This window comes from Oncorhynchus mykiss, chromosome 11 (assembly GCF_057628025.1).
Source record: "Oncorhynchus mykiss isolate SJ-2025 chromosome 11, ASM5762802v1, whole genome shotgun sequence".
Taxonomy (NCBI): Eukaryota; Metazoa; Chordata; class Actinopteri; order Salmoniformes; family Salmonidae; genus Oncorhynchus; species Oncorhynchus mykiss.
The window spans coordinates 67,511,633-67,527,721 of record NC_143032.1 but is presented as its reverse complement, the minus strand read 5'-3'; the positions used below and the strand labels follow the sequence as shown (position 1 = coordinate 67,527,721).

At 47.7% G+C, this 16,089-nt stretch overlaps 1 protein-coding gene across 4 annotated transcripts in view; it reads right to left on the bottom strand.

The window, feature by feature from the left end:
- Positions 1–815: 815 nt before the first annotated feature.
- kat6a (lysine acetyltransferase 6A) overlaps positions 816–16,089 on the bottom strand; it is a 51,839-nt gene continuing 36,565 nt past the window's right edge. For all 4 annotated transcript variants that reach the window (XM_021621915.3, XM_021621920.3, XM_021621918.3 and 1 more), the window contains exons 11-17: positions 15,891–16,052; positions 15,202–15,295; positions 9,825–10,056; positions 9,427–9,610; positions 8,618–9,325; positions 8,187–8,454; positions 816–6,386 (exon numbers count right to left, since the gene is read on the bottom strand). In XM_021621915.3, coding sequence (XP_021477590.2) covers positions 3,079–6,386; positions 8,187–8,454; positions 8,618–9,325; positions 9,427–9,610; positions 9,825–10,056; positions 15,202–15,295; positions 15,891–16,052 — 4,956 coding nt within the window. In that variant the 3' untranslated portion in view covers positions 816–3,078. The remainder of the gene's footprint in view (positions 6,387–8,186; positions 8,455–8,617; positions 9,326–9,426; positions 9,611–9,824; positions 10,057–15,201; positions 15,296–15,890; positions 16,053–16,089) is intronic.

Genomic DNA, 16,089 nt, shown 5'->3' with positions numbered 1-16,089 from the left:
ATAGTGATTGGTCCAAAGTGCGGAAGAGTCTTTAACATCAGACTCGGAATTCGATTGTAATTGGACAGCGCCTATTAAACGCCAGATGAACATGCACCTTGATTGGCTCACCAAAACGGTTGTGTCTGACATTTTGTGTCAAGACATCGTCCACGGATCGTATCAGATTTCATATTGTGGATACATTTTGTGGATACATTCTATTCATGAGAAATGCATTTTTAAATGGTCCTCTGTAGCTCAGTTGGTAGAGCATGGTGTTTGCGACGCCAGGATAGTATTATATTTTTGTATTTTAAAATAGCGAAGGCTACTTGAATATGTTACACATAATAGGCCACTAATGTGATACATATGTGCAATAGAGATAATAGGCCAACTGTTAAATCAGTATATCATCTGACCCTTTGACAGTTCCCTATGTGATTCTGTAAATGATAAATAGGATAATATAATCGCTCACTCTGGCTTATATTGAAGATGTAGCAGGTATTGAAGATGTGGCAGGTGTCTTGACAAGTAGAAAGCTGTTGATGGGGATGATGGTACATTTTCTTCATAGGGTTCCTTTGAATGGAATGTCTGACTTTTTGCAGTCACCGACGAGCCTTTGATCCACTCTTCTGTGCACTGGATCTTATATGAGCCCGCTTCGCATAGCAATATTTACAGGCGTTTTATCTGCAAAGAAGCACAAATAATGTAAGCAAGCAACATTCGTTTCTAAATAAATAAACTATTATCATTGCCAAGGAGCAATTATTAGAATTGGTAGGAGTCAGAACAATAGAGCCAAGAAATACCATGACAACATAAATGGCTCAACATAATTTATTTTTTGTTTTATGTTAAAATGTACAGAGTTCTTTGAAAGTACTTGCTAAGAAAGAAAAAACTAATAAATGGAAATACATACAGGGACTAAGTAGAGAGATCGAGGCAGCCGGGCGCTATCAACCTTCACAAGGCACCCAGCCAGCCCCATTCCTCTCTATATCTTGCGCTCTCTCTTAGCTTACAACGCACCATGTACAATTACAAAGGATACAAAAAGGGAAGCGATATAAACAGACAAATATACTGAGCTCATTTTTACATGCCTCTTAAATGTAAAGAAGTCGTCCTATTCACACACAAATAATCCAAACAAAAGAACAGCTAAGTGACCTTTAGATATTTGTTTTTCCTTTTGTTTTAAAATAGCATTAATATACTACACAAAGATAGAAAACTCTAGAGATGAGTGGAATGGAGAGGTTAAAGGCATCTTAAATTCACTAAAAGTGAGTGGTATTTTTTTTTTTTTTTTTGAATTTCTTTATAATATTACCTCAAGAGTCAAGCTAAAAAATATGTATTGTTTTTGTTCCTGAAACAGAAGTGAAAAAAATGACAGTACCAATATCAACGTCAGAATTTCTTTATATTATAGAAAAAACATTCTCTACAATAGGTTCTAAAGTCAAAAAGAGTCAGCTTGTGTCATAAAAGAAAGCTGCCCAGTCTGATAAAATTCAGAGAAAATAAAACAAACAAACGAAAAACAATACACACAAATAATATATGAAACGTCAGGTCTGTAAGAAAAGTATCCTCATTTTGACTTTGAATACTGGAACACTGAGACAACTGGGTAAATTCTTAACCCACCCTCCCCATCCTAACACGGTAACCATCCAGATGTTTGCGTGTGTGGTGGGCGTACACAATGCACAGTATTTGGCATTGGCCACCTCTCTAGATGCTGATGGTCCATAGAGCTCAGACATCTCTATTAGTCAATGGGAGTGCACGTTAGACTTGCACAGATTAACTGGTTAACAGAAAACACCCTTCAGAGAGGATGCCTGTCACTAACACTTAACGAAGCAGCTCAGCTGATTTCCAACAGCGGATGTTCCTTAAAGCAGTGAGTTTGACCTCAAATCTCTGTGTATTTGTTTATTCCATGGAAGGTAAACTGCATGGGGCTGACAGATGTACACCATCAATGGAGTAAAAAGGCCTAATAGCCTTCTATGGAGTGTGATGAAAAACGTGTGAATGCTGCAATGGGAGACTGGTGGACTGTGCTGTGAATCAACAGGAAGTACCAGAACATTTACACCTAATCATTTCAGAACAAACAGCTACAGCATCCTGTGGGTGATGCTGAGATTACTACTGGTTTATTTATTTATGGACAGACTAATGGACCCCTCGTCTCTGCTCCATCAATGTATTCCTCTGTTCTGCCCTGATACACACCGTCTCACCTGGAAGACCCTCCACACTTGTTACTCTGTTGTTCTCCAATGAGGCCCCACTTCTACTCATATCTGAGACAAATGCCACGGCTCACCGTGTGTGTGAGAACGTGTCGGAGCTAGAGGGTGAACCACCATTCCAGTATGCCACGACCAAAGCATAGACAGGTTGGACTGCACACAAGTTCTTTTCAACAGCTGTCAAAATAAAAACAAAAGTATTCAAAATAATAATACAATTAAAAAAACAAGTCCATCTACAATTATAATCATAGTCTCTTTTTTAAAGGTAAGGCTTCCTATTTCAATTAAAAGATTGTGTGCATGGTTTCATATATTTAGTTAACCACTTTTTTTTCCTTTCTCAGTTTTGACAATGTAAGGTCCTCCAAAGTCCATCTTCCTCCTCCACCTCCTCCTCCACTCTCTGCCAGGTAAACAGTGGAGAGGAGCTCTTCCGTTAGCGTAGAAACTGTGCCAGAGGAGCATGTCGTTTAGGTCTGACTAGACTAGAGCAGTCTGCCATACAGTACCAGGGGACCATTTAGCCGTGATGTATTGCCCCAGCTCTGCCAGCTCACTCCCTACACAGCCAGCTTGGGGGGGAAATGTGTCCAACTGAATGGAACAAAATGACAACATACAAAGCAGAAAAACATAGTCCTCCCTCTCTTTGCGCTCGCTCGGGCTTTGGAGAGGGTGGATACAACAGTAAGTCATTCAGTAAAGAGAGGCAGAGTCCCTCCCTCCATCAGCGAGTGTCAGGTCAGGTTGGAGAGTGTTCCTCCCATTTCCGTCTCTAGAGCTGCGGTGTTGTTCTTCGGTGCTCTGCTCATCTGCTCATGTAAGGCGACTGTTTGGGGACGCCGGCGTAGCTGTGGTGGGTGGGGCCCGTGTACATCATGTTGCCGTGGTGATTGGGCTGCATAGGCTGCTGTGGGTACCCCTGTCCCCCCATCATGCCCATCTGCATCTGCATGGGGTACTGGGTGGGCTGGTTCATGTAAGGGGGGTTCCCATGGTAACCACTGTTCATCATGGGCTGTGGCATGCGGTAGCCTGCCGACATGGCGTTCAGCTGGTTCATGTTCATGGTGTTGTAGCCGGCCGGCGTGGGCATGAGGTTGGGCATCATGCCACGCTGCACAGCCAGGGTGCGGGGCGAGCCCTGCATGGCCACGGCCCCAGAGCTGCGTCCGTACAGTTGCTGCTGGTGCGGGGAGGGAGCGGGGGCCAGCTGGGCCTTGGAGCGGATGGAGATGTGGCCCTTCACCGTGGCCATTTGGCCCTGCAGCCGCTGGGTGTGGGGCGGGGGAGGCAGGCCGATGTTGCTGGAGGGCATGTTGCACTGCAGCTGCAGGGAGCCCAGGTTCATGGAGCCAGAGCTCAGTTGGGGAGGGGGGGTCATGGTGGCCTGGCCCTGGGCTAAGGGAGGGAGTGGGGAGGGGGAGAGCTGGGCCAGCCCGGGGTTAGACAGAGAAACACTGGTGGCGTAAGATGTGACAGAGGCCGAGTGAGAGTAGGGCATGGCGTGGGGGTCCATGATGGTGTTGGTGAGCTGCTGCAGCTTAGCCAGGCTGAACGTGGCCGAGGGCTGGGGGTAACCCCCTGCACCAAAGTCCTGGCCCATCCTCTCATACAGGCTGCGGCCCCCTCCCTGGGAGGCACTCTCAGGGATCTCCATGATCATAGGCGTGGAGCCAAAGCCGTTCCCCATACTGCACTGGGACAGAGGTTGCTGCTGCTGGGGCGGGTGGGGGGTTGGAGGGGCCGAGGGCGGGGGGTGGGGAGCCTGCTGCTGCTGCTGCTGCTGAGGGGGCTGATGCTGCACCTTTTTCTGGGACTGCTGGCTGGCGCTGGGCAGCCTCTCGATCACACAGCTCTGAGGGGACTTGATGCCTTGGTGGGTGTTGGCAGATGGGGGACGGGGTGGCGGCGGGGGCACGCTGTTGTTGCCACCATTGTTGCCTCCCGGCCCGTTATTGAGCCCTGGTCCAGTTTGTTGGATGAGACTGCAGCTGCCCATGGCGAGCTGTGATGTCACTGCGCCGCTGGAAGACGTGAGACAGGGCGCCGGGACAAAGGAGCAGCTGCTGCCCTGTGAGGAGGGTGTGACCGAGCTGGAGGAAGAGGAGCCCGTCGATGATGAGGAAGAGGCAGCCACAGCCACCGCCGCATGGTTACTGCCGTTGTTCCCTCCCCCGTTGCCCCCGCCGCCCATGGTGGAGTCGTAGCTGCTGGGATTGTCGTAGTTCTCTGTGGTGCTCTCGATGCTGCCCAGGTCACTGAAGCCACTGTCCACCACCTGCTGGGAGTGGTCAGACACCGACGGAACGTCCATCATGGGACTGGTCTCCATGTTCTGCTGGGATGGGGCTGACAAGGAACTGGGGTGTTCAGGAGTGATCTGGGTGTACCCTCCTCCCGTTGCCCCTGTTCCCCCAGTAGGGCCTGGTGTGCCCCCTCTTTGCTGCCCCAGCCCAGATTCCATCATGCCTGCTGGGCTGTTGATGGAGCGGACTGACTGGCTGGGTAAGGGGGGCATGGGGGGGTTAGTGTGGGGCAGGGGGCTGCTGTGCTGGGAGGTTCCACACTCCTCCACCAGGGCAAGGTGGGTAGTCTCCTCCTCGGCCTCCCCGGCATGGCTGTAGCTCTGTAGGGTGCGGCAGGCGGCCAGCGTCTCTTCACAGTCCTGGTAGGCTCCGTGGGAGACCCCGTGGCTCTCTGGCTCCTCGTCCTGGGCCTCTCCCTGGGTCAGAGACTGGACCGCCTGCACCGTCTCCAGGTCCAGCTCGTTGCTGTGGTGGTGCTGACCATGGTGGGACCCGTGGTGGTGGCTCAGCTCCTCCTTGAAGGAGTCAGGGTGCTGGTGAGGGTGCTGGGGCTCCATCAGCAGCGTGACAGTCTTGTCCTCAGGGTGCAGAAGCTGCAGCTCCAGGGGCTCAGAGGGGACTGAGATGGCCGTCACCGTTTCCACCGCCGCGGCCGCTGCTGCTGACTCCTCTGCCTCCCGCCGCCTTCTCTCGTCCTGTGCCGCGTCCAGAGGCCGGCACTTCACCTCCTGCAGCTCCTCCGCCTCTTCGTCCTCCTCTTCGTCCTCCTCCTGCTTGCTGACGTAGGAGTCTCTGGCCTGCACACTGCCCTGCATGTCTAAAAAACCTTCCCCGCCCTGGGGTTCTTCTTTGACGGGAGGAGAGCAGGCGGGGGAGGTAGTTTCTTCCTCGTCGTCTTCATCCTCTTCCTCAGAGTCCTGGCTCTTCCGCTTTTTGTTGTTGCTCTTGTCCTCCAGGTGTCCGTCTCCTTCATCGTCTGCATCGTGGTCATCGCTGCGTCTGCTGCCTGAGCCCGGCGTGGCCGCAGTCCTTCTGCTGCTGGTGCCCAGGGTGGCACACTCTTCATCCTCCCTCTCCTCGTCTTCCTCATCCCTGTCGGCCATGACTCTGTCCGTGTCTGGTCTACTGGGCTGGGGAGCCCTGGGGCCTCCGGTAGAGGACGGAGAGAGCAGGGAACGGGACGGTGGATGGCTGAGCTTGTCCTCTACCCAGCCCCTCGCTGTCTCCTCCTCCTCTTCTGGCTCTGAGACAGTGGGCTGCTTTGGGACTGGTTGTTGTCGTAGGGCTGGGTTTTTGGGCGGTCTCCCCCGCCTCTTGGGGATTCTCTGCTCCACGGGCTTGGGGAGGTAGTCATCCTCTTCATCAGAGTCTTTGTGTTTTTCGTTGTCGGTAGCTGTGGCTCTGGAGGCCCTCTTGCATGCTCGGTCCTCTAGCTGCTGGAGGGGCTTGTCTAGCTGCTGCACCCCTCCCAGACCCAGCCTCTGTCTCTCTGCCTCCTGCCTCTCGGCCTCCTCCTGGGCCCGCTGTAGGTACCAGCTCTGGGGCTTGCGGCCCGGCTTCATCTTGATCTTGGGGGGTGGAGGGTCCCCTGAGTTGGTCAGGCTAGTGTCCCCTGCATTCGGCTTTGCCCCGCTGCCAGGGGGAATGCCCGGCTGTTTCGTACAGTGCAGGGGCTTACGGGGCTTGCCCTTGGGCCAGCCTTTCTTCTTCTTGACGGGGGTCTCTGGGTTGGCCACCGGGGTCTCTGCTGAGACCGTGGGCTCTGGGTTCCGTAGGAAGGACGCTGGCTTCAGAACAGGAGTGGGTTCTGTACAAGAACAGAGAATGGGAGAGAAATCCATTGTTACACATGCATATCTACTCAAGCAAGTACTGTATATCAATGCCTAGCTAACATACAGCTCTGCTCCAACATGTACTATACACCAACACCTTGGTATATACAGTGCCTTGCGAAAGTATTCGGCCCCCTTGAACTTTGCGACCTTTTGCCACATTTCAGGCTTCAAACATAAAGATATAAAACTGTATTTTTTTGTGAAGAATCAACAACAAGTGGGACACAATCATGAAGTGGAACGACATTTATTGGATATTTCAAACTTTTTTAACAAATCAAAAACTGAAAAATTGGGCGTGCAAAATGATTCAGCCCCCTTAAGTTAATACTTTGTAGCGCCACCTTTTGCTGCGATTACAGCTGTAAGTCGCTTGGGGTATGTCTCTATCAGTTTTGCACATCGAGAGACTGACATTTTTCCCCATTCCTCCTTGCAAAACAGCTCGAGCTCAGTGAGGTTGGATGGAGAGCATTTGTGAACAGCAGTTTTCAGTTCTTTCCACAGATTCTCGATTGGATTCAGGTCTGGACTTTGACTTGGTCATTCTAACACCTGGATATGTTAATTTTTGAACCATTCCATTGTAGATTTTGCTTTATGTTTTGGATCATTGTCTTGTTGGAAGACAAATCTCCGTCCCAGTCTCAGGTCTTTTGCAGACTCCATCAGGTTTTCTTCCAGAATGGTCCTGTATTTGGCTCCATCCATCTTCCCATCAATTTTAACCATCTTCCCTGTCCCTGCTGAAGAAAAGCATGCCCAAACCATAATGCTGCCACCACCATGTTTGACAGTGGGGATGGTGTGTTCAGCTGTGTTGCTTTTACGCCAAACATAACGTTTTGCATTGTTGCCAAAAAGTTCAATTTTGGTTTCATCTGACCAGAGCACCTTCTTCCACATGTTTGGTGTGTCTCCCAGGTGGCTTGTGGCAAACTTTAAATGACACTTTTTATGGATATCTTTAAGAAATGGCTTTCTTCTTGCCACTCTTCCATAAAGGCCAGATTTGTGCAATATACGACTGATTGTTGTCCTATGGACAGAGTCTCCCACCTCGCCTGTAGATCTCTGCAGTTCATCCAGAGTGATCATGGGCCTCTTGGCTGCATCTCTGATCAGTCTTCTCCTTGTATGAGCTGAAAGTTTAGAGGGACGGCCAGGTCTTGGTAGATTTGCAGTGGTCTGATACTCTTTTCATTTCAATATTATCGCTTGCACAGTGCTCCTTGGGATGTTTAAAGCTTGGGAAATCTTTTTGTATCCAAATCCGGCTTTAAACTTCTTCACAACAGTATCTCGGACCTGCCTGGTGTGTTCCTTGTTCTTCATGATGCTCTCTGCGCTTTTAACGGACCTCTGAGACTATCACAGTGCAGATGCATTTATACGGAGACTTGATTACACACAGGTGGATTGTATTTATCATCATTAGTCATTTAGGTCAACATTGGATCATTCAGAGATCCTCACTGAACTTCTGGAGAGAGTTTGCTGCACTGAAAGTAAAGGGGCTGAATAATTTTGCACGCCCAATTTTTCAGTTTTTGATTTGTTAAAAAAGTTTGAAATATCCAATAAATGTCGTTCCACTTCATGATTGTGTCCCACTTGTTGTTGATTCTTCACAAAAAAATACAGTTTTATATCTTTATGTTTGAAGCCTAAAATGTGGCAAAAGGTCGCAAAGTTCAAAGGGGCCGAATACTTTCGCAAGACACTGTAAATAACCGCTCTGTTAGCCCTAAGGACTCCTATGGCCTCACCATCCTCCTCTGACTCTGTGAGGTTGGCTCGTTGGGCTCTCTTGGGCGGTGTCTCTGTGTGTCGTAGGGCGGAGCGGGCCGGGGGGTAACATCTCAGGGGGTGTCCCAGGGGACTCTCCTCCTCCAGCCGGGGCATGGGCCTCTCAGAGTCAGAGTCTACGAAGGGCTCGTCCAGCACCTCGGTGGTTTCAGAGATGGTCTCTGTCACCACGCTGCTGTGGGCGTGGCTGTGGCTGCGCTGACGCATGCGCCTCTTCCTCAACGGCTTCTGTGGAGACATTGGAACAGCTATTGAAATATAATACAGACCTTTTTTGGCAAACAAGCAGTAAGTAGTAACAAATAATCTTGCAAATGTTTCTTTAGAGGTTCCTACTATCTCATCATTTCAAGTGACCTGTATCAAGAAGAACTTTATTCTTTCCATTCACCTTGCACTTGAGCCCCAGGGTGGGCTTTGTGAGGATGGGTGGGGAGTGAGTCCCCCTCTCCTCGTCATCATCATCTTCATCCTCCTCCTCCTCCTCTTCCTCGCTGCTTTCACTGAAGCAGCTCCGTCTGACTGGAGGCGGGTCGCTGAGCCTGGGCGCCAGGGGCAGCTGGGGCAAGGTTTCTCCGGGACCCTCACTCAGCCTGCGCTTGGGGCCCTTCTTCTTCCTGGGAGGGCGCCCTCTGCTGCGTGGGGGAGGGACAGCAGGGTGCCTGCCAAGCATCTCTAGGGGCCTGAAGGTACCTGTAGAATCAGCCAGATGTCTGTCTAAAGAGAACAGGGAGGGTGGGCTGCTGCCAGAGGTGGAGCTGATTTTAGTGCCCTCAGCCCTGTCCTCCTCCTCATCGAAATCCTGCACCTCCAACCGTATCTTTGGAGGTCGTCCCGGTCCCGGCCTCCTCTCAGTCCGTGGCCCGTCCTTCACCTTGCCCCAAGGCCAGTTCTTGGGTGGGCGGCCCCTGCCCCTGCGCTCTCCGTTGGCGGGGGGAGGGGACCGGTGGTCGGGGACTGGCGGGGGACAGCGGACTGGGGAGGAGGCCGGAGAGCTTTGGCTGGTGGGGAACCCCGGGAAGCACTTTATCATCTCCTCCTCTTCCTCTTCTCCTCGGACCAGCCAGGGGAGTGGAGACACTTTGTGGCTAGGCTTGATCTGTAAAATATTAACTAAATTTACCTCTAATCCATTCAAGTCATTGTTGTAATGTCATTCATCTGAAATAAAAAAATATACTGAAGCATTATTTTATGCACCTCCTTGCAGGTATCCTCTCCTTCCTCCTCCTCCTCCTCCTCCTCGCCCTCTGAAACCACAGTGTTGGTGACGATGACGGGGGTCCAGCGGAGACAGTCCGGGTCCACCTCTAGCAGCCGGGGCCTGGCGGTGAGACAAGCCATGTGGCTGGACACCAGCTTCTCCTTACGCACCAGGACTAGCCTACAGGGGGACAGAGACAGTTTGGTTAACTCTACAGGGAGGGAAGAACTACTCTGAACAAATGACGGCTGCCAAACAGACGCGTTCTATGCTGTAGAATCATCACGCCAGCTTTCAATGGGCTTGTAGTTTAGCAGGTTGTTGCTAATTTCTGCATCGTTAAATTTGTGTCATCATGATTATGCCTCTGAGTGTGTGTGTGAGAGTTTCTCACCGCTCCCCTCTCTGCTCCAGCATGTTGAGGTGGTGCAGCGTGGCAGTGATATCCTGGGGGCAGATGCCAGTGATCTTGCTGAGGCGTCGGATGGTGAGCTGGCGGTCGCGGACCTCATGGAGACTCTCCAGCACCACGCTGCGCCAGTAGGCCATGTATGACAGACGACCCAGGTCTGACAGGGGCTTCTCTGGGGAGCCGGGCTGGCCCTCCTGCTTGGACAGCAGGTAGCCTGGAAGGGAAGGGGGAGGGGTGAGAACAAGATCAATGTTAAAAAATCGGTAGACTATACAAGGTCAATTGACATTGGTGTATACAATTCAGCCTATGACTGTTGGTGTATAAAATTCAGCCTATGACTGTTGGTGTATCCAATTCAGCCTATGACTGTTGGTGTATCCAATTCAGCCTATGACTGTTGGTGTATCCAATTCAGCCTATGACTGTTGGTGTATCCAATTCAGCCTATGACTGTTGGTGTATCCAATTCAGCCTATGACTGTTGGTGTAACCAATTCAGCCTATGACTGTTGGTGTATCCAATTCAGCCTATGACTGTTGGTGTATCCAATTCAGCCTATGACTGTTGGTGTATACAATTCAGTCTGACTGTTGGTGTATACAATTCTGTCTGACTGCTGGTTTATACAATTCAGCCTATGACTGCTGGTGTATACAATTCAGTCCGACTGTTGGTGTATACAATTCCGTCCGACTGCTGGCGTATACAATTCAGTCTGACTGCTGGCGTATACAATTCAGTCTGACTGCTGGCGTATACAATTCAGTCTGACTGCTGGTGTATACAATTCAGTCTGACTGCTCGTGTATACAATTCAGTCTGACTGTTGGTGTATACAATTCAGTCTGACTGTTGGTGTATACAATTCAGTCTGACTGTTGGTGTATACAATTCAGTCTGACTGCTGGCGTATACAATTCAGCCTGACTGATGGCGTATACAATTCAGTCTGACTGCTGGCGTATATAATTCAGTCTGACTGCTGGTGTATACAATTCAGTCTGACTGCTCGTGTATACAATTCAGTCTGACTGCTGGTTTATACAATTCAGCCTATGACTGCTGGTGTATACAATTCAGTCTGACTGTTGGTGTATACAATTCCGTCCGACTGCTGGTGTATACAATTCAATCTGACTGCTGGCGTATACAATTCAGTCTGACTGCTGGCGTATACAATTCAGTCTGACTGCTGGCGTATACAATTCAGTCTGACTGCTGGCGTATACAATTCAGTCTGACTGCTGGCGTATACAATTCAGTCTGACTGCTGGTGTATACAATTCAGTCTGACTGCTCGTGTATACAATTCAGTCTGACTGTTGGTGTATACAATTCAGTCTGACTGTTGGTGTATACAATTCAGTCTGACTGTTGGTGTATACAATTCAGTCTGACTGCTGGCGTATACAATTCAGCCTGACTGATGGCGTATACAATTCAGTCTGACTGCTGGCGTATACAATTCAGTCTGACTGCTGGTGTATACAATTCAGTCTGACTGCTCGTGTATACAATTCAGTCTGACTGCTGGTTTATACAATTCAGCCTATGACTGCTGGTGTATACAATTCAGTCTGACTGTTGGTGTATACAATTCCGTCCGACTGCTGGTGTATACAATTCAGTCTGACTGCTGGCGTATACAATTCAGTCTGACTGCTGGCGTATACAATTCAGTCTGACTGCTGGCGTATACAATTCAGTCTGACTGCTGGTGTATACAATTCAGTCTGACTGCTGGTGTATACAATTCAGCCTATGACTGTTTGTATATACAATTCAGTCTGACTGCTGGTGTATACAATTCAGTCTGACTGTTGGTGTATACAATTCAGCCTATGACTTTTTGTATATACAATTCAGTCAGACTGCTGGTGTATACAATTCAGTCTGACTGCTGGTGTATACAATTCAGTCTGACTGCTGGTGTATACAATTCAGTCTGACTGTTGGTGTATACAATTCAGCCTAGCACTGTTGGTGTATACAATTCAGTCTGACTGCTGGTGTATACAATTCAGCCTGACTGCTGGTGTATACAATTCAGTCTGACTGCTGGTGTATACAATTCAGCCTATGACTGTTTGTATATACAATTCAGTTTGACTGCTGGTGTATACAATTCAGGCTGACTGTTAGTGTATACAATTCAGCCTAGGACTGTTTGTGTATACAATTCAGTCTGACTGCTGGTGTATACAATTCAGCCTAGGACTGTTGGTGTATACAATATAGCCTATGACTGTTGGTGTATCCAATTCAGCCTGACTGCTGGCGAATACAATTCAGTCTGACTGCTGGCGTATACAATTCAGTCTGACTGCTGGCGTATACAATTCAGTCTGACTGCTGGTGTATACAATTCAGTCTGACTGCTGGCGTATACAATTCAGTCTGACTGCTGGCGTATACAATTCATTCTGACTGCTGGCGTATACAATTCAGTCTGACTGCTGGTGTATACAATTCAGTCTGACTGTTGGTGTATACAATTCAGTCTGACTGCTGGTGTATACAATTCAGTCTGACTGTTGGTGTATACAATTCAGTCTGACTGTCGGTGTATACAATTCAGCCTAGGACTGTTGGTGTATACAATTCAGTCTGACTGTTGGTGTATACAATTCAGTCTGACTGTTGGTGTATACAATTCCGTCAGACTGCTGGTGTATACAATTCAGTCAGACTGCTGGTGTATACAATTCAGTCAGACTGCTGGTGTATACAATTCAGTCAGACTGTTGGTGTATACAATTCAGCCTATGACTGTTGGTATATAAAATTCAGTCTGACTGTTGGTGTATACAATTCAACCTAGGATTGTTGGTGTATACAACTCAGTCTGACTGTTGGTGTATACAATTCAGTCTGACTGCTGGCGTATACAATTCAGTCTGACTGCTGGTGTGTACAATTCAGTCTGACTGCTGGTGTATACAATTCAGTCTGACTGTTGGTGTATACAATTCAGTCTGACTGTTGGTGTATACAATTCAGTCTGACTGTTGGTGTATACAATTCAGTCTGACTGTTGGTATATACAATTCAGTCTGACTGTTGGTGTATACAATTCAGTCTGACTGTTGGTGTATACAATTCAGTCTGACTGTTGGTGTATACAATTCAGTCTGACTGTTGGTATATACAATTCAGTCTGACTGTTGGTATATACAATTCAGTCTGACTGTTGGTGTATACAATTCAGCCTAGGATTGTTGGTGTAAACAATTCAGTCTGACTGCTGGCGTATACAATTCAGTCTGACTGCTGGTGTGTATACAATTCAGTCTGACTGCTGGTGTATACAATTCAGTCTGACTGTTGGTGTATACAATTCAGCCTAGGACTGTTGGTGTATACAATTCAGTCTGACTGTTGGTGTATACAATTCATTCTGACTGTTGGTGTATACAATTCCGTCAGACTGCTGGTGTATACAATTCAGTCAGACTGCTGGTGTATACAATTCAGTCAGACTGTTGGTGTATACAATTCAGTCAGACTGTTGGTGTATACAATTCAGCCTAGGATTGTTGGTGTAAACAATTCAGTCTGACTGCTGGCGTATACAATTCAGTCTGACTGCTGGTGTGTATACAATTCAGTCTGACTGCTGGCGTATACAATTCAGTCTGACTGCTGGTGTATACAATTCAGTCTGACTGCTGGCGTATACAATTCAGTCTGACTGCTGGCGTATACAATTCAGTCTGACTGCTGGCGTATACAATTCAGTCTGACTGCTGGTGTATACAATTCAGTCTGACTGGTGGCGTATACAATTCAGTCTGACTGCTGGTGTATACAATTCAGTCTGACTGCTGGCGTATACAATTCAGTCTGACTGCTGGTGTATACAATTCAGTCTGACTGCTGGTGTATACAATTCAGCTTATGACTGTTTGTATATACAATTCAGTCTGACTGCTGGTGTATACAATTCAGTCTGACTGCTGGTGTATACAATTCAGCCTATGACTTTTTGTATATACAATTCAGTCTGACTGCTGGTGTATACAATTCAGTCTGACTGTTGGTGTATACAATTCAGCCTATGACTGTTTGTATATACAATTCAGCCTGACTGTTGGTGTATACAGTTCAGCCTAGGACTGTTTGTATATACAATTCAGCCTAGTACTGATGGTGTATACAATTCAGCCTAGGACTGTTGGTGTATACAATTCAGCCTAGGACTGTTGGTGTATACAATTCAGCCTAGGACTGTTGGTGTATACAATTCAGCCTAGGACTGTTGGTGTATACAATTCAGCCTAGGACTGTTGGTGTATACAATTCAGCCTAGGACTGTTGGTGTATACAATTCAGGCTGACTGCTGGTGTATACAATTCAGGCTGACTGCTGGTGTATACAATTCAGCCTAGGACTGTTGGTGTATACAATTCAGCCTATGACTGTTGGTGTATACAATTCAGCCTATGACTGTTGGTCTATACAATTCAGCCTGACTGCTGGTGTATACAATTCAGTCTGACTGCTGGTGTATACAATTCAGGCTGACTGCTGGTGTATACAATTCAGGCTGACTGCTGGTGTATACAATTCAGCCTAGGACTGTTGGTGTATACAATTCAGCCTATGACTGTTGGTGTATACAATTCAGCCTATGACTGTTGGTCTATACAATTCAGCCTGACTGCTGGTGTATACAATTCAGTCTGACTGTTGGTGTATCCAATTCAGCCTATGACTGCTGGTGTATACAATTCAGTCTGACTGCTGGTGTATACAATTCAGTCTGACTGCTGGTGTATACAATTCAGTCTGACTGCTGGTGTATACAATTCAGTCCGACTGCTGGTGTATACAATTCAGTCCGACTGCTGGTGTATACAATTCAGTCTGACTGCTGGTGTATACAATTCAGTCCGACTGCTGGTGTATACAATTCAGTCCGACTGTTGGTGTATACAATTCAGTCTGACTGTTGGTGTATACAATTCAGCCCGACTACTGGTGTATACAATTCAGTCTGACTGCTGGTGTATACAATTCAGTCCGACTGTGTATTATAAAAAAATGCTACTATCTCTACCACAACACAGTGGTTCAGCTTTCCTCAAAACAACCACCTTCTAAAGCATCCCATTCCAAACAGCTAAGCGGAGTAGGAAGGGGCCAATGAGGTTTCACTTATTCAACTCAACAAGGAATTGGCCTGGACATTATTCATTACAGCTACTTTTAATCAGATCCCAAAGTGTTGCTAGTTCAATTCAATGGGATTGACTGTTATTCTGATGGCATTGACCCAAAACTCAACAGCAGCTTAGAGCAATTTGCACTGCATCAAAGAGGAGCTGTAGCTGAGCCTGGGCGGAGCTCCTTACTGAAGTCGATGAGGAAGCGACCGTAGCCTTTGCGCTGGTACTGGGGAAGAATCATGATGCAGGACACGTTGTACTTCTGTTGACAATGCTTCTCCTGGAGGGGGAAAGAGAGCGTGAGAGATTCCAATGAGGGGGGGGAAAGGCATGGTTATGTACTCTTGAGAAAAAGTAGAGGTCTGTGTGTGTGTGTGTGTGTGTGTGTAAAGATCATTGCAGTGTTTTGGCAGCTATTCTGTATGTTAATAAGAGCAACTGCATCCGTACAGACAGTAAGCGGTGAGACAGAGCATCAAAGCAGCAGAGGTTTCTCTGCATACTGAGGTATTTCACTAGCATACTGAGGTATTTCACTAGCATACTGAGGTATTTCACTAGCATACTGAGGTATTTAACTAGCATACTGAGGTATTTCACTAGCATACTGAGGTATTTCACTAGCATACTGAGGTATTTCACTAGCATACTGAGGTATTTCACTAGCATACTGAGGTATTTCACTAGAACAGAATGAAGGTGCGTCCAGACACTGATCTAAAGACAACTTTGTGCAATTCCACTAATGGTTAAGGTTAGGATTTATGGGAGGGTAAGCTGATCCTAGATCTGTCCCTAAAGGTAACTTTAGGGTTTAACCGGTTGTGATTATTTATGGATGTGTTTATTTTGGATGATTTGGTGGTTAGACGTACCTTAGAAAAGTAGCCCACCAGGTGGCAGCCCTTGCTGTCATTCTGTGTTAGAACGTAGAAGAGGAAGGGCTCCACGTCGTAGTACAGCGTCTTGTGATCCAGGAACAGCTTGGCCAACAGACACAGGTTCTGACAGTAGATTGTGCTCATGTTCCCATCCACCTGAGAAAACAAAACAAACACACCATGAATAAATTAA